Source organism: Sus scrofa, chromosome X, assembly GCF_054392235.1.
Source record: "Sus scrofa isolate SSC_HxYL_T2T_F1_AM1 chromosome X, Sscrofa_HxYL_maternal_Yorkshire_Landrace_v2.0, whole genome shotgun sequence".
NCBI classification, from domain to species: domain Eukaryota; kingdom Metazoa; phylum Chordata; class Mammalia; order Artiodactyla; family Suidae; genus Sus; species Sus scrofa.
In genome coordinates, this window is record NC_139401.1 from 30,730,661 (window position 1) to 30,755,914 (window position 25,254).

General features: G+C 38.2%; 1 protein-coding gene across 24 annotated transcripts in view; it reads right to left on the minus strand.

Moving 5' to 3' along the window:
* The window catches only part of DMD (dystrophin), a 2,611,869-nt gene that overhangs the window by 42,804 nt on the left and 2,543,811 nt on the right, over window positions 1-25,254 (minus strand). For 23 of the 24 annotated variants that reach the window (XM_021079543.2, XM_085006422.1, XM_085006420.1 and 20 more), the window contains 5 exon segments: window positions 24,149-24,285; window positions 23,411-23,449; window positions 18,743-18,808; window positions 17,574-17,639; window positions 14,712-14,870 (listed from right to left, as the gene is read on the minus strand). In XM_021079543.2, the coding sequence (XP_020935202.1) occupies window positions 14,712-14,870; window positions 17,574-17,639; window positions 18,743-18,808; window positions 23,411-23,449; window positions 24,149-24,285 (467 nt within the window). 24 annotated transcript variants of the gene reach the window in all.

The window sequence follows — 25,254 nt, forward strand, 5'->3', positions numbered from 1 at the left end:
TAGTTATAATAAAGAACATTACAACAATCTTTGTGTAATTTCTATTAAAGATATCAAAATGTTTTCAATGTAAGTCATCTAATCTTTAAATGGAAATTCCCTACTGTGTGTAATTATATAGTTGTATGAAGATCACTTTTCAGTGATCAATGTCTTAATAGTCTTAGACATTAAACTGTAACATCAAGGCATGGACACACACAGGATGTATTTCATAAAGTGGGAATAACTACAAAGGTCTGCACCTAAAAAGATTAGGCCCAGAGAAATCCTGCTTTACCCTCATACAGCATTAAAAGCAGCTAAATCACATCCACCAATCTGGATTCAGGCAGATGTAGTAAATCATACAGAACTATTACAGCAACTATAAATCTAGCAAATTCGCAGTTTCTAAAAAGAAGGGGGAAAGACAAATTTCAAAAGCATGAGGTATTTTTAAAAACTGGAAATTGCATAGAGCTTTACTCAATATAATTCAAATATTTAAAGCTATATTGTAAAATTTTATCAAACACAAAGTCAAAAAGACCCCTAAACTAGATGGAAAGAGATATTAATATGCCTTGGCACTACCAGTGTTAATTAAGGAGATGCTCACAGGGTGGGAAATAAAATATGCATATTTTAACTCTGCCTTAAGCAAAACAGTAAAAAATGGCACGAACCCCCATGCTCTTGTTTCTAATCTACTTCTCTTAACATTTCCCTTTTTAATGCCTTCAGAGCTCTTAATTTCCAACCCCTTTCCTATTGAATAAGTCCCTTACTGGGATCCTATAATAATGTATCATTTCTTCCAGTGATGTCTGCATTTTGTAAGTGATGTTGAAACACGTGAAGAAAAACAGTTTTGTTTTTTTTTTTGACACATAGCCTTTTGGGTGCCTATTACCACCCATGGCTGAGGCAGGAATTAAAACAGGGTTTGAGAGCGTGGTTTCGGATTCAGAAAGACCCTGCTTCACAGCTAGGCTCTGCCCCTTGCTGAGGCTGGTCAACTGACTTAAGCACTCATCCCATGGAGAGGCTCAGCCAGCCAGTGCGGTCTATGCTCCATATGTATGGCTTTGTTAGAACCAGGCCCAGCCCATTCCAAGTGTTCATAATCATTACGGCTTCTTTCTCTCTATTTTGCATACTTTTTGGATTTGGAAACTCAGGTGTGCTTAAAAGCTTCTTACCGAAACAAAGCATTTATATTGTCTTAAAGAAAAGCAATTTAGTAAGACCTAGTAAGCTTGGCAGGAAAAAAAAAAAACAAAACAAAACTATGCTTAGAACTGATTCATCATTTGTTCTCTTTAATGCTAACCCCCTCCCCCAGTCACTACTGTAGCTACCCCAGAATCTGGGAATCGTTGTATATTTTCCATCGTCTGTGCTGTAGACTAAAGTGTATCACAGCTGAGCATCTGGGCAAAATGAAATCACTGAGCTAAGATCACTAGGAGATTTTCTTAGATTTGACCAAATCTGGTGGGCATATGTCAAAATGATCACACTTTGACCATACATCACTGCTGTCATAAACTGTTCAGACAAATCTACAGGGTTAATGTATTTAGAAAAACTCTATTCTCTGGATATGGCCTGGACATAGCGATCTATCTATATCTTGCTCAAGTTCCATGAGACAGAACCTGACAGTATTAATTGGCTTTAGTTTTTTTAATCTTCAGTGACTGAGATGTTTTTTCACAAATTGCCGATTGAGGACTAATACAATATCATCGAAGAATAAACGTATTAATCGAAAGTTCAACATAAGAGAAGAATTAATTTAAAAAATTCCGCCTATACCTGGAAATAAGGCAGTCCAACAGAACCCAAGACAAACATGACAATGACTAGTCTTAACCATTCAAAAAGCACACTAGGATTGGAAAGGTTTTAGAAGTGAGGAAATCTAGTCCCCAGGAATAGTACCACTGGGAAAAGTGTGTTTCAATTTTTCAGACAAATACAGTAAAATATCAAACTTTCATTGTCTGTGGTCAGCAAAAAGCTGTAACAGTTTCTAAGAGAATCATAATTTTAAGCTTTGTATGTCCTGGCTTCAGTCCCTCATGAGTAGTTAGACTTGGCCTTAAATTCTCCCAGTAAATTTATCACGATGGCCTATTTTTCACTTTCTGGCATGCACTGCTATATCGTCTTGCTCCATCTGATCCTATGGTCTCCTTTATTACAATGACAGTAACTGCAGTAGCATTTCTTTAAAGTAAGTCTCAGCACTTATACACAAATGTTCAAGGCAGAATTATCCATAACAGCCTAAGTGGAAACAACTCAAATGTTCATCACCAGCTAAATGAATTAAAAAATGTGGTATTTCCATACGACAGAATAATCATTCAATAATAAAAAAGAATGAAGTACTAACACATGCTACAACACAGGCGTCCCTTTAAAATATTATGCTATGTGAAAGAAGCCAGTTACAAAAGATGACATTTATATGATTCCATTTATATGTCCAGAATAAGCAAATCCATAGAAACAAAGTAGATTAATGATTGTCTGTCTAGGCCTGGGGTGGGGTTATTTTGGAAGAAATGGAGAGTGAGTGAAAATGGGTATGGGGGAGTTCCTACTGTGGCTCAGCGGGTTAAGGACCTGAAGTCGGCTCTGTGAGGATGCGAGTTCAATCCCTGGCCTCAATCAGTGGGTTAATGACCCGGTGTTGCCACAAGCTGAGTCATAGTTCACAGATGTGGCTCGGATCCTGCACTTCTGTGGCTGTGATGTAGGCCTCATTTACAGCTCTGATTTGACCCCGAGCCTGGGAACTTCCATATGCTGTGGGTGTGGCGTGCAGTTTCTTTTTTGGTTGCACAACTCTGTGAATATAATAATAACCAGTGACTTCATACTTTAGGTGAATTATATGGTATGTTAATTATATCTTGATAAAGCTCTTATAAAAATAACTTCTAAATTCAAAATACTATTTATCATAGCACAAAAGATATTTCCCCAGTGAAGTCAATAATTTTCTAATGTTCTCTCCTACTATGGAGGAATCAAGTTTAACTCATGTTCATTAGAGGAAGATGATGTGTACATGCCTGCAGAATGATCTATGAAGATACTTCTCAGTATTTTCAGAACATTGTAAATCAACTATATTAAAATTTTTATCAATTAAAAAAATAAAATATAGAAGTTCCCATTGTGGCTCAGTGGTTAACAAAACCGACTAGGAACCATGAGGTTGCAGGTTCGATCCCTTGCCTCGCTCAGTGGGTTAAGGATCTGGTGTTGCGGTGAGCTGTGGTGTAGGTCACAGACACGGCTTGGATCCCACATTGCTGTGGCTCTGGTGTAGGTTGGCGGCTACAGCTCCAATTAGACCCCTAGTCTGGGAACCTCCATATGCCACTGGTGTGGCCCTAGAAAAGACAAAAAGACAAATAAGTAAATAAATAAATAAAATATTTTCAGATGATGAATGTTAAAAAGAGCCTAAAAATAAGCCCAGAGAATGCTCTGGTCTGGGCTAACCTAAACATCTTCCATGTTTTTAGTCCAATGGCAAAATGATATGACAATCTAAACAGGTGTATTAAAGGATTTTGGGGAAAGAGCAATAATATAAGAAATGAGAAAAATAAAGACGACAGCTGAAAACCAGCCAAAAAATCTGGCAGGGAACAAGGAAACTCCAGAAGGCATTTATCCATTCATTTAATCAACACAAATTTCTACACCCAGCAGTACAGAGATTAAGATATGTTAGGCAGGGTCCCTTACCCTTCAGGAGCTCACCTTCTAGTGTGTTGACAAACTTTACAATGCAAAAGGACTGAGAATTATGCTCATTGCTTAAGCTAAAAATATAGGATATTTCTATCTTTGAAATAATCACTTTGATTTACTAGGAAATTATAGGAAAAGGATCATAGGCATTTACATATAACCTGTAGTAAGCAGACAAAGTAGTACCAAAACATAACCTAGAATATGGAGATACACAAAAAGGTCAACTTTAATTATTAACATAGTAAGAAAAAAAAAAAAACGTTTGGTGATCTGCAGAAGTCATCCATTTACACAAGTAATACATACCAGGAGATCATTTCTAACTGGGCTACTGGTTACGAACTGGGCATAGCCAATGACAATCAAGTGCACCAGGAGGTCCTTGGTCTTCTTCCAGGAAATGTTCTCTTCCTAGGAGGGCCCTGTCCTCTCCCTAGGCTTCCACCTCCTGAGTCCACGACCCCACCTCCCCAACCCATTACTCCTCAATCCAGACTTCTCTTCTAGACTCCAGACCTGTCTTTTCAACAGTATCCTGGATGTCTCCATTGGCCCTCGGTTCTGTGAACTTAAACTTGCTTAAGCACCAAGCCACACAAGGTCAACAGATTTATCATTTATTCTCTAACAGTCCAGTGCCAGAAAAGGAATCAGCTTCTTCAAGCAGCACTACACAGGACCATATACTAGCTACACATCTTTAAAATTTATACCTTAATCTGTCATTGAGATGAATGTTGTCCCTGCATTCCTGCTAATATCTTCCTATGTGTTGATAATACAGCTTTTTTTTTTTTTTTTTTTTTTTTTTTTTTTTGCTGTACCCTCAGCATGTATAAATTCCTGGGCCAGATATCAAACATGTGCCAGAGGAGTGACCCAAGCCATAGCTGTGACAATGCCGGATCCTTAACCTGCTGAGTCACCAGGGAACTCCAATAATATACTTTCATATTAAAACCTAGGAGAGGCCTCAAGTAACAACTGGCCTTTGCATCAAACAACTTAAAAAGCAAAATTCAACAGTAATTGTGATAGGAGCACAAGTTGCTTTCTCTGGCAGACATCCTTTGGAATTCGATCTGTTAACAACAATTAAGAATTCCAGGGAGTTCCCATCCTGGCACAGTGGTTAACGAATCCGACTAGGAACCATGAGGTTGCGGGTTCAGTCCCTGCCCTTGCTCAGTGGGTTAACGATCTGGCGTTGCTGTGAGCTGTGGTGTAGGTTGCAGACTCGGCTCGGATCCCGAGTTGCTGTGGCTCTGGCGTAGGCCAGTGGCTACAGCTCCGATTCGACCCCTAGCCTGGGAACCTCCATATGCCGCAGGAGCGGCCCAAGAAATAGCAAAAAGACCAAAAAAAAAAAAAAAAAAAAAAAGAATTCCACATAGCAAATTAATTTTGTCATGTTACTGGTGGAAATTCTTTCTGGTAGTTTGGAAAGCTAGATCACTCACAGTGGGACATTCTATAAAAAGACCACATAGAATTATCTATTCTTATCGGAGATGATTTAATACCTATCTTTGAATTTTCCAGAAGAAATCATTTTGGTCTTTGGGGTTCTAGGGCTCTACTGCTAGAGAAAATCAGAAGTTACTTTTGTGAGAAAAGCCCAGGCTTCATCTGCAGAGACATTAGTACAGACTTACATTTCTTTACAAAGTGAGTTTCACAGAACATGACAACTGGGCTGTGTAACCAAGATTGGGTTAAACAAAGCTAATCATGTGTCTTCTGGACTCTTCAATACAAATGCAAATTAATCAAGACTTTCCAAAACAAGCCTTTCCAAAGCTTCTCTGTCCTTAGAATCAGTTTTGGGTTTTTTTTTTTTTTTTTTTTTTAGAGTATCTGAGAGGTATTTTGCAGAATACATTTTGGGCAATAGTGACCTTTATCCATGGAGAACCATCATCATTTTTTTGGTCTTTAATAGCAACTTTCCAAAATTATCAAAGGCCACGAGAAGCGGCCATATAACATTTCCTTCAGCTTTTGTTATATAAGGACACTAGCCAGTAAAAACATCAAGCATTAACACTTTTTTTTTTTTTTTTTTTTGCTTTTTAGGGCCACACCCACAGCATATGGAAGTTCCCAGGCTAGGGGTCGAATTGGAGCTGCAGCTGCTGGCCTACACCACAGCTCATCAACGCCACAGCTCATCAACACTGGATCCTCAACCTACTGAGTGAGGCCAGGGATCGAACCCGCATCCTTGTGGATACTAGTCAGATTGCTGAACCACAACAGGAACTCCTAACACTGTTTAATTCTAATTCAGGAATGCTCGAATTAGAATCCAGGCCCCATTACTTGCTAGCTGTATGATGCGTCATTCACACTCTGTGCCAATGAGTCTTCATTTGGGAAACAGCCTCTCCTTCATAGGGTTGTTATGAGGATTAGATAAGATCTTACATGTACTAAGAACAGTTTTGGTCCACAGCAAGCACTCAAATGACAGCTATTTGTTTTTATTGTTATTGTTACTTAGAACCAGGAAAACTCTGGTGTTTCCTTACCTCTTACCTTTCTTCTTATCCCCCCTCCCCTCCCCAGCTACAGAGAACCACAAACTAAATTTGAAGCTTAATTATATCAACTAAGCTAATCCCTACTATGTTCACTGATTTACTATTTATACTACAGGAATCTTACTGCTATGCATTTTTTAAAAATCCTTTTTTGGAAATGAATACATAAAACATAGAAAATTTCCACCTGAATCTCATTGTGTAAACAGAACTCAGTTTGCCGTATACACGGTTTTTTCTCTATCCAGTGACCTTACCCAATTAGTAGCTCTTTTGTGTGTTCTGTTTTTTTTTTTTTTTTAATGATCATTTCCCAATTCCCTAGTTAAAAACTTTCATACCACCCAATTCCTCCCTCTCCCATCTCCCATGGCTTCATTCATTCAGTGACCTTTTCATTTCTCCATCCCTTCTTCACTTGCCTAAGAATTCTTCAGTTAAGAACCTGGCCAGGGAGCTCCCTGGTAGCACAGTGGGTTAAGGATCTGGTGTTATTACTGCTGTGGCTTGGGCTTCAGCTATGGTGCACATTCGATCCTTGGCCAGGGAACTTCCACATACTGCCAGTGCGGCCAAAAAAACAAAGAAAGAACCTGGCCAGCTTTCAATGAACTGTGGCACTTTCCCTCTACCAATCTCCATGGCTTTGGCGCCCTACCTACAATTGTCTTCCTTAGTCGTCTCCTCCTCAAAAAGCCTTCTCTATTCAACTTATAGGATAAGTTTATAGGATAAAATCCAAACTCCTTTGTTTGACATGCAAAGTCCTTTAAACAGTGGTCTCCACCTAAACATTTCACTACTCTCTTATTCTCTTCTCCCTGTGCTCTGGCCACACATAACTCACTGCTCCAAGAGTCTGGAAGCATCATCCTTATTCCCTCTCTGTCTGGAAAACTCCTATTCAATCTTTATCTTCAACTCCCTTTCTGATGGTCTCCAGTCCCTCAGACACAATTAGTCATTCACCTCTATGCCCCCCAAAAGCACTTGTAACACTGGGTTATAATTAGTTGTTTATATTTAAATGCCTTTTTATTAAATTTTGAGTTCCATGAGGGTAAGAACCAAGGCTTATTCCTTTTTGTAGTCCTGGCTGTTTGAAAAACACATTAAGCACTCACTAACTATCTGCTGAATTGAGTGGAATGATACCTCAGGCTTAGAAAGTAACTAAAGAAAGGTGACTACAGTCAGTTCTACCTTAGCAGGATGGTGTGGTAATAAAAGCTGAAAGAAGGATGAGGGTCTTCATGGAGGATCTAAAAAGGGAAATTGGATAGCAAGAGCTTTAGCTTTTATGCAGCCTGTTCTAGGAAGATGGAAGCTGTATCCAAACGTCATGAATATTTTTATCACCAGCGGGCTACTTTGGTTTTTCTGTGATAGGAAGCAGTCCTCATGACTATCCAATTTTCTATACTAAGATCAAGGTCACTAGACAATTTTATTTTTGTGATGACTTCTAAGATATGTAAGACAGAGGACCCTAGAATACAGTGACAACTCCAGTCTTTAAAAAACATAATTCCCCATTTAAATAGATTGTCCCCATTTAAATGCTGTTGTCTATCAAGAGATGAATGGATAAAGGAGGTATGGTACATATATATACAAGAGAATACTACTCATTCATAAAAAAGAATGAAATAATGCCATTTGCAGCAACAAATGGACCTATGAGATGGGCCTGGAGATTATCATACTAAGTGAACTAAGACAGAGAAAGACAAATATTACATAACACTTTTATGCAAAATTTAAAAAATAGTACAAATGAACTTATTTACAAAATTGAAACGGTCTCACAGAAAACAAACCTATGGTTACCAAAGGAGGCAGGGAGGGATAAATTAGGAGTAGGGGATTAACATATATTTACTACTATATATAAAGCATAATAACAACAAGGACCTATTGTATAGCACAGGGAAATATATTCAATATTTTATAATAAAGTATAAAGGAAAAGAATTGAAAAAAATTAATACACACACACGTATCTACATCACTCTGTATACCTGAAACTAACACAATATTGTAAATCAGCTATACTTCAATTTTAAAAGATTATACATGGCTACCTGAATTCTTGGTTAAATTTTGTTAGTTTACAGAGAATTTAGAATATGAACATTAAAACTGTCATTATTACGAAAAATAAAATTTTACTCTAAAATAAAAAACCAGGAGTTCCTATCATGGCTCAGTGGTTAACGAATCTGACTAGGAACCATGAGATTGCAGGTTCGATCCCTGGCCTTGCTCGGTGACTTAAGAATCCGGCATTGCCGTGAGCTGTGGTGTAGGTTGCAGACTTGGCTCGGATCTGCCGTTGCTGTGGCTGTGGCATAGGCTGGCGGCTACAGCTCCAATTGGACCCCTAGCCTGGGAACCTCCATGTGCCACAGAAGCGGCCCTAGAAAAGGCAAAAAGATAAAAAAATAATAATAACATACAAAACAAAAAATAAAACTCATACTGTTCCCTAAAAAGGTTTAAGGCAATATTAATACATTTAGTATATAACAAGATACATAAAAAGAGGGAGAATTTGGATAAAGGGAGAAATAAATTACCATTTTGGATTATCACTCCACTTCCATGAATGGATAGAATGAACTAGTCCCCTCAAGCTTTGATTACCTCTGAATAAACTGAAGGACATTTAATTATTAGGTTGGTTAGACTCTGCCCCATGCAACTGTCCTCTGTGCCTGAGGAGAGCTGAGGTGACTGACTATTGCACAGCTTATTCAATGCAATGGGTATGCCCTTCAGCTTCTCTTCATTTTAATGTTCACATCTTCTAGAGGTCTACTGAGCCCAGGGTTGCCCTCCTGCCATGCACTCCACGGGTTGACAGATTCACTCTCAGTTCCAATTACTGGTTGTGAGCCGAGGATGCACTGAACTGTTAACTTTGGCTCACATGTCTCCCATAAGCCTCAAAGTTCGATTTCTCACTATCGGACGTGTGTCCGTGGCTATGTCACCAGGCCCTCAAATGATGTCTCCTGCACCCCATTCACGCCTTCCAGCTACTCCACCCCAGGAAGTCCCTCGTTAGATCCCGATGGATTAAAGGACGGACCTGCCGCTGCTCCTCCCAAGTTGTTGGTCTCAGCTGCCAACAACCCTCATCTGGCCGCACACCCGCCAGAACCAGGACCCCTTCCTTCCCTCTCCAGATCCACCGAACCAGCCACACAGCCCTGCCCCCGCCCCCTCCCCCCGGAGCATACCAGCCCAGTTCACCCTCCTCCCCAGTTCTGTTCCTCCCTGGAGGCCCACCTCACTGCTTTCCTGGGCTTCCACGTTCCCTCCCAATTGGACTTGCTTCTTCCAGGATTGTGCCTTTCAAAGTCAAAGCCAACACAGCATGGCGCCACATCCTTGTCCCTCCCCACCCGGCCTTGTCAACAACCAGTCCAGCCTCATCTCCTCCCATTTTACCGCCTTGTTACAGAAGTCACGCATCTGTTTGCACTTTCCCAAACACCCTGTGCTGTTCCTCCTTGACACCTTTGCTTATCCTCCTTGCTGGGCTTGGGAGGCCCACTCCTGACCCCCTGCGGCTTCCCTTCACCTTGGCCATCTCCTCACTATCATTTGAGACGCACCCAGGACCCAAGGGAGGAACACGGGCTAGAGACGTCCTGAGACTGAAGATAGAACACTACCAGCCCCGGGCCCAGTCATCGCATCATTTTCAATCCAAAGCAACAGGATCATGAGCTCCAGCCAGTTTAATTCAGTGGTATAAGAAAATCATGGACTTGGAGAAGAGACTTGTGGTTGCCTGATGGGAGGGGGAGGGAGTGGGAGGGATCGGGAGCTTGGGCTTATCAGACACAACCTAGAATAGATTTATAAGGAGATCCTGCTGAATAGCATTGAGAACTATGTCTAGATACTCATGTCGCAACAGAAGAAAGGGTGGGGGAAAAAACTGTAACTGCAATGTATACATCTAAGGATGACCTGACCCCCTTGCTGTACAGTGGGAAAATAATAAAAAAAATAAATAAATAAATAAATAAATAAAGAACCCATCTAGAATTGCTCTAAAAACAATATTAACAATCTTGCATAACCACTGGAGGAATGAAAAGAAGAAAGGGAAAACTCAAATTTAGGCTGCAAAATGGCTGGTTGCCCAACAATGAGACATATAGAAGGTACTTAGTGGGTGCTAAAAATCCAGAGTCCCCTGTTATCATATAACATCTACTAATGATTTTAATTAACTTCAGTCTTCGCAGTGAATCAGGTTAGTATTTACCTTCCTTGTAGACTTGGGAGCAGTCTAATCAATTTGATGTGCGGGGAGCAGAATGACAATGGGTTTCTGTCTCTCATAAAGGCTACCTGTTCAGTGCTAGGGTCATACCTAGAATTTCAGAGCAAGCTTGAGTTCATTTAGCCGGTGCAGAGACAAATACATGGAATTTGGCACAACAGATTTAAGTTGGGAGATTGCAGGCTTTCAGCTATGCAAGAAGAAAGCAAAGTTTTAAGTTTGCTAATGCTAAGGACACACAATGGAGCAAATCCTCGATATCTAGCCGGTCTCAAGCAAACAGGTAAATCCGAATTATCTGTGGTATGAGGGAGAGACATTATGCAGAAGTGAAACATTAAAGACTCCATCAGGCACTCGTCACCCATATTTCTGAGGAACACAGTGGAGAAAATTCAGAGTCAGACTTAGCTTTTGCTCAGAGCTTTTGCCTTATCTTTGTGGCATAAGCCAAGAATCAGAGGATGCCAGTGGGGGGAGATGCACAGGGCTGAGGATTCAGAAAATGAATTTTGAACATTCTAAATGTATGACAAAGCAATGCTTGGTGCTCATCAGAGAAGTTTGAAAAAGGGAAGTATTCTGAAAAGCAAGCAGAAGAAAAGCATTCAAAAGGCTTTTCTCCATGAAATTAGGTTGTAAAAAGAATTTTAGCCAAAAGTACATGCATGAGTGCGACAATAAAAATAAATTCAGCTTCATTTCAATTCATTTATTCATTAACTTATTCAACAAATATTTATTGAATGCTATGTGCAACAACTGGGAGAAATGGAATTCTAAAAACAGAGATAAGACACCCCTGAGACACTTCCTAATTAGCCATTTTCTGTTTTCCAAGGGGGTGGTGGGGAGGTGTCATGAATAAGAATAACATGACTAGTCAGGAATGGGGATCTTCAAGCCTCTCTCTTTTGCTAACTGTTATTTGGAGATAAGATTCCTTGTTACAGAATAAAGGGACACAAAATACATAGACATGTGTCCAAAGGACATGGGACACTCGCAGTTTTAAATAACATTCCTCATTTTCTCTAAATGTGTGCTTGTATTTGTCAAATTATATAGCCAGTTTGACTAGAGAAATACAGCCAGTTTGGCAGGCACTGAGAGGTGGCATCTAATGGCTTCTCAGGTTCTCAGAGGAAGGACAGGAAATGGTGAAGAAGAGGCTCCTTAAGCAACAATGAATTTAAGCAACAATGAATTTAAGCATCATGAAGACAAAGCGACGGCTCTGAACTTTCTCTGAGAAGAATGGCAAGAAGGCAGGAGAGGACAGAGCAAAGGAAACCAGAGGCTCCTTTCAGGAGGGGAGCTTTGCAGAGACATTTCTTTGGGATTTGGTAGGAAGTGAAAATGTGACAAAGTAGAGAGAGAAAAAAAGAAGCTCATCCTAACATTTAATTTAGGGTCAAGATAACTAACAGAAAGATTCATACTGAGAGCCTCCTTGCCTGCCTGCTTGCATCTCTCACAAGCATCTTATCTTAATAAATCTATTTCTTGCCTTTCAAGAAAAAAATAAATATTCGTACCAACACCAGATTCTTCATTGTGGAGCTCTAGCAGCCCTGGTGTCATTTAATTTTTTTTTTCTTTCAGAGAATAAACCATCTCATTCTTGGGGAATGGCTTTGGCTATCTTTCAGAGGAAAGTGGTTATCACTGTACCACAAGTAGAATGACAGGTTTATTCATGTCTAGTCCTAAACCTATTCCCTCAAGTTAAGGTACAGTCCATGGAATGTGCCACAATTCTATGTAGATGATACCTACATAGAATGCACAATTTTAGGTAAATGAAATTTATAGAGAATGACTCTCCTTTATGCTCTGGTGCAAGGAAGAATTGCTTATTTTGAGTCAGAAAATCTGGATTTGATTTGGTTCTGCCAATGGCTGATTGTGAAATCTGGGTCAAGCCATTTGAACTTCTCTGAACCTGCGTTTTCCCATCTATCTTCTATACAGGGCTTTTAGGAAGATTAAAGGATCCAAAATTAGTAAGTGCTCTGAAAATAATGAAATGATATATAAATGGCAGTTTCAGTACTCTTCACCAACACTCTTTGGCCTGGTAGCCATGGTATGGAAGGAAAGTGTGCTAATAATAAACAAGACCAAGCTCATGACCAATGAGACAGAAAGACATATTATACAACAGTAATAATCACATAGTATAAAAATATTTTTATTCCTAGGTTAATATAAAATTCTATTTAGAATGCCAACCCCCAATTTTTCTTCCTATTTCACTTTGACCCTTAAAATAACTGAAGACTTGTCATAAATGAATACTAATGATGATCTTCAATAAACTAAGGGGAAAGGTTTTATCTATCATGATATTCATTGCCAGTCTGACAAGTAAGGCCAAAAGTAATGTTACCATTAAAACCAACAGAACATTCGGTATTACCTCCTAGATAGTACTCATGTGACATCTTCTCTGTATTCTTGGGATTTTAACAAACCTTTCTGGAGAACCCACTAAATATTCACAGTGTGGTGGATACTACAGGGGACATTAGGAGGATTAAGACACAGTCCTTATTCCGAAGGCATTCACTATCTCCATTAGAGGGAGGCAATGGGAATGAGTGATGAAAAGGCCAACTGAAAAAGAGTTCTTTGAGAAAAGTCCAAAGTATTCTGAGAAGATGCACAAACAATGTATTACTTCCATATGCAGGGATATAACAGGGATCTGTGGGGAAATTTTTTCTGAGCCAGGACACAGAGGATGGGGAAGACTCCTTTGCCAGATATAGTAGTGGAGGGATGCGAGTTAGTGGGGAGGCTGAGAAGCAAGCTTGAGCTCAACCCAAAAAGTGGATAAGAGCAAGATACATTCAGAAACAGCAGCTTCAGCAGCATGGCCAGAATATAGGTACAAAAGATGAAGCAGTAACAAGCAGGTCAAGAGAAAATTGCAGAAGGTTTTAAATGCCCAACTGAGAAGCTGGGGTGTTTTTCTAGACGCAGAACTCCAGGGAAGGAAGAATGCCATGGCGGGTCTTGGTTCTGGAAAGATGCACTAGGGTCAGTACGGAGGATTTACTGGATGGATAAGAAAGAGACTAAAGGGAAGCCGACCAGATAAGAAGCTTTGGCCATAGGTCAGAGGTACTGTGAGCCAGAGAAAGGGCAGTGGCAGCAGAAAGCAATGGATGAATGGCACTTTGCCTTTTCATCCTGAGGTGACATACTCCCTGAGGGCACTGGTTCTCAGACACGTCCTGTTGCCCAGATTAAGAGGTCTTTGTGCCTTGGGCTAAAGTGAACAGATGAAAGTACTTAAAGTCCCACAAATTTGAGCAATTGCTTCTTTAAAGATTTGCCTGGTGGCATCTGTCTAAAGAAGGCACACTGAGTTAGAAGCAATCATGTGCAAAAGCCTTTCTTAACCAAGGGACCTGTGATACAATAAATGGAATACAAAATTAAAAGTCTAATGATTCGCATTATCTCGATATCACACAATATGCTAGATTTTTACATCTCTGTCCTCTGTGCAGTCATTGTGAACTTTTCTTTAATCTTTTATAATTTCTGCTCCTTTTCCATAAACATCTTTTTTTCCAAGTGATGACTGACAATCAGAATTGTCTCACTAATCCGCCAGGATGGTGAGCATAAATGATTTCTACGATTTCTGTATATGCAGATGAAAAATAAGATGAACTAATTCATTCCCAAATATGACCAATGAGCCTACTTGCTTAAATGCTTTAAGATATATAATATGGCTACACACATGTACAGATCATATAATCATAAAATTAAATTACCTACTTAGTTCTTAAATTCTATCCTCAAATATAAAATCAAAGCCTCTGAAATACATGCAGCAAAGCAAATACCACCGTCACTGTTAATTTCTTTAACACCTAAAATATGAGTTCTTACACTATTGCATCCATTTTCTTCTTTCAGATTATAACAACAGAAAAGAGAATCTGTAAATGGAGCTAAACAGATTATTGAAGAAAACAATTAGACATAGAATGACTCTAAGTGAAGATTCCTGGCACTTTTCTATGTGTGCAAGTGTATGCACTGTGCATACCAATTACAAAGCTAGAAAGAAAACTCACCTGTTTTCTTCCTCAAGATCTGCTAGGATTCTCTCTAGCTCCCCTCTTTCCTCACTCTCTAAGGAAATCAAGATCTGGGCAGGACTACGAGGCTGGCTCAGGGGGGAGTCCTGGTTCAAACTTTGGCAGTAATGCTGGATTAACAAATGTTCATCATCTCTGGAAAATAAAATCAAAGGTTTTGGTTTTTTTGCCCCCCTTATTTTGCTTTGGGGGTCAGGGACTCGGGTGTGTATTTTAAAAGAGAAACGGTTATTTGCACTTAACAATTAGTTAGACCTTTTTTCCTGCTTCTATAAGACATTTTAATACTGTTGAGGCTGTAGTCTACCATCCAATTGGTGACAACTCAAGGTGTTTTTGGCTCAAATTTTCCATTGACAATGGCTGGCCTATTTACATGGGTAAATGGATGGCAGAATTACAGTAATATGGGGACTCTGTGTCAACAGTTTAACCAATCGATAGTAAATATTAAAAGACATAATAATGGCTGTATAATGCTTTTGCTACCAAGCCTGTCAAGATAATCTCTTCACTGGCCCACGCTACTGATGATACCAACCAGGAAAAAGTGAAGCCCTTAAAAAAAAATAAACATTTTCTTAAGCAGAAGGCAGTGTAAGCAAAAAGTACTGCTTTGGTAAGCCAGTTTGAACTTATTAACAGCCACAGAGGCAGGATGGTAAAAATAATGAAACTATGGATAAAACGACTGTTTCATTCAATTATTGTTTAGATAGAAAAACAAAAATTGGAAGGGGAAAAAAAGCCATTAAGGTGACTAATTCCAAGAGGACTGAACTGCTCATTCCTTAGAGCAGCTTTTAAAGACTAAATTTTCGGGAACAAGGAGGCCAGAGGCTTACATTTGGGGAGGCAGCTATACTCTTTCCTTATAGCTAGGAACTCTCTAATACATAGGAGAAATTATTTTATAAATGCAGTGCTCCTATCTCCTGAAAAGCCTGTGTAGCTCTGAGTTATAAGAACTTCATTCTGTTCTTAAAGAGAGGCTAAAGCCCTTTCTTTCTGGCCAGGTATTAGTAAGAGGTTTTCCCTCTCCACACCCATCTAATTTTCTTTTCTCATCTCCATGTCCTCTGAGCTGAAAAACAATTCAGATACTTAGGAAAAAATCCTCCTGATTTACATGATTTTGGTCCTTCAAGCCAGATAATTGCTAAGTTAAAAGGTAACTAAAAACAATTACTGGGTATTAAATAAACAAGCATTTAAGTGAAGTCAACTAATCTACCAAACCACTTCTCCAGACCTGTCACTAAAATGCCATGATTACCATCCAACATTGAGTCAAAATGGATTTCCTGTCCTTAGAATAAGCTAAAGCTAAATTTCATTTAAAAAATAAAACAAAAGCAGTTATACCACCTAATTTATTAGCCGTCTTCCCAAATTCTGAAATTATATTGCTAGAACTTGCCACGTTTAATTACAACATACTGTTATAATTAAACTTCTCTTACTATTCTCTTTGGCAGTCAATGGCAGCCATTATTATACAGATACAATTTGAATTAATTTCAATGTGCTAGAAGTTCTAATATTCAAATCAGCAATCCAAAGAAGCAAATCATTCAGGTTGTTTACAATTGGGTGATTGCTTGGTTACATATTTTTCTGTCAAAGTATTTCATATATTAGCACTATGAATATTTTTCACCATAGCTAAGAAAGAGAAGGCACCACAGTTATGTTTAAGAAGAAGGTTGTTTTAAGTAACTAGGTCATATATGAATAGTTGAGTGTTGACTCTATTCTTTATTATTACCTTGGTTACTTTTATGTAGCAGATGAGATGCTTTATTCTCATGTCCTCAACAACCAATATGTATCAATGCCACTCTGACACTATCTCCATCAGTGTAATCCTTTTAAATACAGTTTATTTGAGTGTGACTTCGGGTTGCCACATCAACTACGTATGATAAATTTACCATTTTACTTTTGACCAAATTCTCTATGACAAAGTGGTGAGACATCCGTAACTTATCAGACTAAAAATATTATTTTACCTTGCCTAGATTTCATCTCTCTAAATTACCTATTCAGTTAGCAGATCCTTGTTCTTCCTCCATATTAGCTTCTTAATCCTCTCCCTCCATCTCAGGCTCTTGGTTTGTGTCAGTATTCCTCTGAGCTCCTTTTTGTGAATACTTCCTCTACTCTGTAATGAAGCCTCTGTTTCCCTGCCAGAGCTGTGTTCTCTGCCACTTTTAGCATCACTCTCTCTCCTTCCTTAAATGGGACAGGCCTGGCTTATCACCCTCTAAAAAACTGTGACCTAAATTTGGATTTCCTCTTCTGAAACCCTTCACAAGTTTGCCTCACTTTATTTAGCTCACAAAGATGCTAAATTACAAAAATCTACTTGTTAGGATCTTGAAAAGAAAATGCCCAACTAACCTACCACATGGGAAGACCAGTGCATCTATACTAAGATTATATTTCCACTCACCATGAGTGGAGAAAATACTACATAGCCACCACCTTAATATTAATATCCAATCCCTTTAAATGTCCTGCAGGTGTGGTCGAAGATGAGACATGTAATATAGCTTAAGTATTTGGGAGTCTGCAATTTGTGGTAGTATGGTACTAAATAAAAATAAGGCAAAATGTTTTTGGAACATCTGGAATGCCAATAATGCCACAATTTGGATGAGCTCATTCTGTGTCAGATTGTCAAAAGTTAAAGAAAATAAAAAGTAAATGAATGGCTCTTTGAAAGATCAAATGAATATAAATGCTAACTCCTATCTTCTGCACTACCCTACCTCTAAATCCCTCAAAGCATTTTCATCGTCAGGAACATTTTGTAAAAAGAGACAGAATACTTACATGCTCTCATTAGGAGAGATGCTATCATTTAGATAAGATCCATTGCTGTTTTCCATTTCTGCTAGCCTGATAAAAAACGTAAAAGCTCATTAAAACTTATGTGACTTCTTAGAATCTATTCAAGACCTAATCGAACATTCCTGAAAACTAAAGGATAAATCATGTCAAGAGGAGAAAAGAATCCTTCATAGTAAAAGATGTGTGTGTTGGCCTAACCATTTGAGGCAGCGAGTGGTGGACCACAGCTAGTTAGCAGCTTGACATTTTGCTATAAATAATAAGAGAAGTTGTATTTTTTTTTCTTCACAGATTAATCTTCCTTTAGCTGAGAACAGGGCTTTGTTTTCATGAAAAGTTTCCCTAACAACAAATACACTCCACACCTTGCACTACCCCGGGTTTTTCTGGTATTTTTTTAAGACCATTAGAGCTTTTCACTGACAGGAGATTTATATACAGCTAGTTAACGCTTTCCATGGTTGATAAACACGTTCAGCAGTTAGAATAATGATAAAAGGTAGATTCACAGTAAGCTCTCTAGACATTCTGCCACCAATTTTTCTGTTAAAAACTTCCTTCACCTCAAATAATAATAGTCTTTTTACAACTAAAAAAAAAAAAGTTAACCAAACTCTTACAGATTTATTTAACAAGCATACGATATCTTACAATTAGCAATGCAGTTTTTAGAGATAAAAGTTACCTCAAACACAAAGAATGTGGGACAAAAAGGTCCAAAGATTAGGAAAATTAATGATTCTCTTCTTTACAGCATTATCATGTAAAATAAACACAGAAATGGAAAGCCAATGCTTTCATATTCTCTATATAACATAGTATAATTTCTTTATATACTTATGTTTTGTCTAGCAGGTTTCTAAGATGATTTCTAAGTCAGGTGATTAAACGTGCTCAGTATATAAAACATAGCAAAGCTATCAGAAATGTTTAAAGGCCAGGGTTAGGGGAGACTGTTCTGGACAGATGCTCTTATCGCTGTCCAAAACCAACATGCAGTGGAATGGCATGCACGTTAGAGGGCAAGTTGATTAGTAGAAATCAGACAAGATTGGAGGAAAATAAAAGATTTGTTTAAAATTATTATAGGTTAGCTTTCCTTGGTTAGTTATTTCAATCAATATTTGCCTGGCATTCAACTAGTCTCATACCTGCTAGCATAATGTTCAATGCGTGAATGAGTATCATCGTGTGAAAGCTGAGGGGACGAGGCAGGCCTATAAGGCAGAAAATGTGATTAGTCACAGATACCATCCATTAATGGAGAAAAAAAAAAAAAAAAACCACCACACAGTTACGTTATACATGGCCTAGAATGCCTTTATTCTAATTCTATGGATAATGTATACATTTAGCCATTCCTGTATCTCAGATATCATCAAGTATGTAAAATCCAGGTTTGAGAAAGAATTTCTCATGCTTCTGCTTTTCTCAAAACCCAAAAAGAGAAATAAAAAACTTCTCTGGAAAGTTTCAATTACAGAAAAGGTTGGGGGAGACAATCTCCATGTGACATTTGGTTTTCCTACCTTGTAATGTCTCATATCCTAGAGTGCTGAAATTGTGCTGGTAGTATGTTGTTTAAAATTTTCAACAGTTTACACCTGTGCCATTTATTAGCTGCCTTCTTAGGGAGTGGAAGCTGTCCATTTGCCTAGTATATCTGCAGTGACAATTTTAGTTCCAGGGAGACCACTCACTCCAGTCCATAACTACTTAAGATCCCATGTTTCAAGATGTTTCAGTCTGTGCAATTTTATAAAGAAGGAATATATCTACCAATTTAGCAGCAGGACTATATTACTACTTCATAGAGTAAAACTGGCCCCAAAGTATAATGAGATTTTTTTGGGGGTGGGTCATTTTTAGGGCCACACCCACAGCATATGGAGGTTCCCAGGCTAGGGGCTGAATTGGAGCTATAGCCAATGGCCTACACCACAGCCACAGCAATGTGGGATCTGAGCTGCATCTGCAACCTACACCACAGCTCACAGCAACGCCGGATCCTTAACCCACTGAGCAAGGCCAGGGATCGAACCTGCGTCCTCATGGATACTAGTTAGGTTCGTTTCCACTGAGCCAAGTTGGGAACGCCTATAATGTGATGTTTTAAAAAAATGACTAAATTTAATAAAAAGTCACACTATCTGAAGTAGAAAGTCACAATATCTGAAATATTTCTTATTAGCGATACTGTGTGCTAATATACAGAGAGAAAAGAGGAGAGGAGGATTAGCATGCATAGGCTATGTACAGTGGGGGTATAAAAACCTACTTTCTTGTTGCTTCACAGACCAGAATTTTGTTAGAGTTAACATGTTTTCTTCAACCTTTTCATACTTCCATTAATCATCCTTGGAGTTTTTATAGTATCTTTTAGATTAACCTTAGGAAGGAATCCATTTGTTCTGAAAACCAGTTTGGGCTTGTGTTTTTTTGTTTTAACTGGAATAAAACAAAAGGTCTCTTCCATTTCTCTCCTGACATAGCAAGCCCTTAGGTACAGGCACGAATCCAAAAGTCAACAGTAATCTATTCAGTAAGGACTAGTTTTAGTCCATCATCTAAGCGGCATTCAAGGACTTGGTCAGAACATTAAGAAGAATATGTTTGTTTTTTCTTACATTAAAAAAAGACAAAAACATGTAGTTACCTAGGCTGACATTAGGAAATATGCTACATAATCCCTATTTCTTAGGGAAGACAATCATAAGATGATTACAACACACTACGGCAAATAACCAGGGAGCCGAGGTCTTGCCTGAGAAAGAAATGTCTCATTTAGGAAACCAATGTGATCTACGTCAAGGTGTCGCCATAACCAAATTTGGAATGAATCAGAAAGATGCTTAAACTGTCATGAGTAAACAAAAGGATGATGACCACCCAATTTACTAGGCAGATCCAAAAATTTCTAGGTGAATCTTTACTCTTGTTTTGGAGACAATCTGCTATATTTCTTAGAACCCTGGAACAGCCTATTATTAGAAAAATGCTAAAGTTTGTTTTGAAATATTCACTGCAGGTCAAGATAACTGAGTTCTTGGAGTACTTGGCATATAAGTCCTATCTGGAACAGACCTGTCTTTCGATGACATACTTCTTATAAGCTAAAAGCCCACCATCAAGGAAAATGTATGTGTTTTCCCTTATAGCAGTTGCTACCTTGGTAGTACAGAGAAGAAAGAAAACATGAGACTTTGGAGCGTAACTACACCAAGAAAACTAGGCATGTAAATGCAAAACACTTTAAGAAAATCTTATACAGAAAATCATGCAGAGCTTTAATTCTAGCCTTGAGAATATCCCCATGTTATTTTTCTTATTAATGCACATAGCACCTAACACAGCATGCATAAGTACAAGAACTCATAATAACCAGAAATCTAAAAAATATATATACACTAAAGGAGGTACTTATTAAGCCAGAAAATGAGCCAAAAGGGAGTACTGGTCAGAGAAGAATCATTTAAAAACCCAAGAATGAGTAAAAGTACAAAAACCACTTAGTACAGAAACAAAACTAAATGCAAAACCTTCTAAAACAGATTTCCTAGGGAAGGTAAGAATACTGTTCTCCCTTCTCACTTCCTAAATACAAAATAATATACTCCCCAAAGGATTATTCCTCTTACCGTTAATGGCCAATCCCATCCTACCCACCACCATTTTCTCTTTTGTGAAAACTCCATTAATAAATTTTTAAAGCAGAATAGCTCAAATATTGTTTGACTGTCTCATTTGTGGACAAACTGACATAAAAGTTTAAGCTAGATTTAGCTTCAAATTAGATGACAAATCTAGGTAAATAAGGTTTTTTTTTTTTTCCCCTAAGGAAAAACAAAAGATCTGTATCTCAGTAAAGCTACAAATTCTGTGATCCATGCTGAATGGATTAAAGGCTGTCATCGTCATAGGATTTATAAACATCAGACAGAATACTTGCAAAATAAAATACTTTAGGACCTGGCTCTTCTGCCTGAATAGAAGAGCTTTACAATTTCTTTTATAAATTATTGACCATCCCATGAACAAAGACTTTAATGAAATTACTGGTATTAAAGAAAACAGGGACTTAACCTACTGAGTTTGTTTTCTTCCTCAAAATTAAAAATTTCCGCCATTTCTGAATAATAAAATATACTTTACATAAAAAAGCAAAGTGGGGGTAGGTTTAGGTTGTTAGAGGGGATATTTTGAAAAAATATATTATTAATTTTAAAGTTCTTTAAAATTTAAGGAAGACAAACACCTTCTACATAGAATAAGTTGCATTAAACTGATTGTCATGAGTTTTCCTCATTCACTTATGTATACAATAAACTTCTTTTTCTCTCCTTTTAAGGAACTGTTAGTTATTCATTGTTTATAATGCTGTGCTACCTCGTTCCATGTGTTTTAAAAAATTATTCTTTAGCATATTTGTCTTTTAGATTTTTCCACTGGTCAGAACTTTTCCAACAGAGTAAATCCATTTTCTTATCAAGATCTAATCAAGCTGAGAATTTCAGTGTATCAATTTTTTAAAAGTTTTTTTTTTCCATTATGAAAGGCTTTACCTTCTATAAAGAAATAGACTACCCGGATAAGGGAAAATAATTATCAATAGTAAGGAACATAACTGAATTTAAGTAACTCCCCAAGTTGTTTAAGCATAATGATTAAAGAAACCAGGTAACAGCTACCGTATTTCAAAATTAAAGGGCACAATAATGCAGTTTTAAAAAAGAGAGGCAAGCCTTACCCTTCCTCTAGGCCAAAAAAGACTTAATATAAACCTCAATTAATAGTTTGCATTTATCACTGCAGGATTTTTAAAAAAAGACTTAACTTTAAATTTAATTACATGGTGGAATAAAAAAGGCCCAATAAAAATAAATTGAATTCTTATATAAACCCATCTTCCAAATTGGTTATTTCCCTCATATATAATAGAGCTGTCTGGCTTTAAATAAATGTTTTAATAAAGTATACTCTGAAATACTAAAATGTTGTTATAAAAATCCTACACAATATAACTTTAAAACATGCACACTTTGCTGATATATAAATCACAGACTGAAGTTTTCTAATAACATTATAAACTCTGAGATAAATCAATTACCTGTTAATATCTAGTATTAGTATTATTAATAACACACGCCATTAGTAATAACAAAGACTAGAGTACACTCTCCTTCCAGTGTAAATGTATAACTGTTGGTGAGCTGGGTATTTAACTTGGAGAAGAGAGCAAAGTGAGTTTAGGTTAAAATTGAGAAACTCATGTATATAAGGATTAGTCAAATAGCATGGCATTACCTGATTAAAAAAAGTCCATATGCCTCAATGAAATTATTCAACCATATTCAGCATGGTACTATAAACTTTGCTGATTTTTAGAAGTCCAGCCATAACAGGCCCTAAAGAATAAACCATCATCCTTTCGAATGTCCTAATGCATTGAATCTCTAGAAATATGGCTAAAGAATGTTATTATGTAATCAGAAGGCCCTTCCCTGCTTATAGTGAAAGAATATATAAACATGTCTCCCAGGAATATAACTAACAACTCAACAATTTCTTTGATGTTAATTTGAACTCAAGGCCAGGATTTCTACTGGCTGAAAGGTGAGCAGACGGGAACCTGAAAATCTCATTGATTCTCCTGATCTGTGGTGGATGGCATTCTCAAAGTCTTATCAGGGGAAGAAAAATTTGAAATGGAGGAAGGGAAATTAAAATGTCCTTAAAACAAAACAAACAGAACAAAAATTTTCAAAATCAAGCAAGCGAATGTGTTGGTGGTAGCAGCACCCTTCAGCAGAAGTACTCACGCAGAATCTACCGGCCAGAAGTTGATCAGAGTAACAGGACTGCAAAACAAAAAATGAAGTGGTGAAGAGAGACACAGGCAAAGTCAGCCACAAAAAAAAAAAAAAAAAAAATTACTGAAAGGTCAAAATAAATGAAATCCAATTAAGTATGAACCATGGGAAGCAATGGCCAAACAAGGTGAAAAGTGAATTAAAAGGAAAAGTTGTGTGATTGCCATCAGAGCATCAGAGTTAGGGAAAAAAGAAGGTTCAAAAGAGGTGAAGGCATCATCATTTTGATCTAGAGAATCATTTCTACTTACTGTGAACAAATTTCCTGTGACTGTATTTTTGTTCAAGTAGGAAAAAGTGACTAGATACGACCACACAATCAGATACAAAAAAGACACACGCCTACTGATTTGTGAGGGAGGAAAATCAAAATGAAATCTTGGAATCACTCACTTGAAAACAGTCCCATATTTCTTACAAGCCCTGTCAGGTAATTAGTAGCCGTAACATGGTGGTTTATTCTCCGGGAGATAAAGTTTAACTTTTGTAAAAGGTCATTGTCATGGGACAATTGACATGGGAAAACAGCGACTGAACATCAACTTGTTTTTCTCTTTTCAGCTAAAGTAAATCTGAAGAAAGAAATAGGAGAGACTGTTTGCATTTGGGAGTGAAGAAAGGTATTCAGCTGAGAGGAGCTCAGATACACATCGAATGAGAACCTGTTCTGCTTTTGCCACTACTCACGTTTCCATGTTGTCCCCCTCTAAGACAGTCTGCACTGGCAGGTAGCCCATTCGGGGATGCTTCGCAAAATACCTTTTGGTTCGGAATTTGTTTTTTAGTACCTTGGCGAAGTCACGAACATCTTCTCCCGATGTAGTCTGAAAGGAAAATGGCACCATGATCAGCCTTGTGGGGCGGGTATGATCTCAAGATAAGGCCCCACTCTGGTGCTCTGCCTCAGGGCACTTGTTGTATAACTTAGAGGCAGGATGGGTTGAGAGCAAAGGCTTTGGAATCATAGAAAAACATGGCTTTGAAACCAGATCCAGCATTTACTAATAGGGTTAACTTGGTTGAGTTATTTACCTACCCAAGGCTCTGATTATCTATCAAATGGGGGCAGTAATACCCCCCACTAGTTGTTATGATAAATAAATGAGGTACACCAACTAACAGGCTACTCAATGAATGGTCATTTATAGGAGTTCCCTGGTAACCTGGTGTTGTCACTGCTGTGGCTTGGGATGGAGAACTTCCACACACTGTGGGCACAGCCAAAAATAAATAAATAAACAAATAAATGGAATTTATAGAAGTCTGGAGGTCAGAAAGTTGGCTTTCAGTTTTGCCACACTTTGTAGTATTTTAAAAACAATTTTGTCCACATTGCTATCATATTTCTCCCACTAAATACCATTCTATTCACAGCATGGTACACTCTCCACCACTGAACACCTGTGCAAAAGGAATCAAAGTGAGGAAAACAATGAAATAACTCAGAGAATCACTGTGAGGATGGAAGAGGGAAAAATGCTTGAAAGCAGAGCTTGTCATGTGTGTTGAAATCACCTGTAGAACTCGCTAGAATGAAGGTTTTTGACTGCGAAAGTCAGGGATGGGGCCTGTGGTTCTGCATTTCTTCTTTTTTTTTTTTTGTCTTTTTGCTATTTCTTGGGCCACTCCCGCGGCATATGGAGGTTCCCAGGCTAGGGGTCCAATCGGAGCTGTAGCTGCCAGCCTACGCCAGAGCCACAGCAACGCAGGATCCGAGCCGCGTCTGCGACCTACACCACAGCTTACGGCAACGCCAGATCGTTAACCCACTGAGCAAGGGCAGGGATCGAACC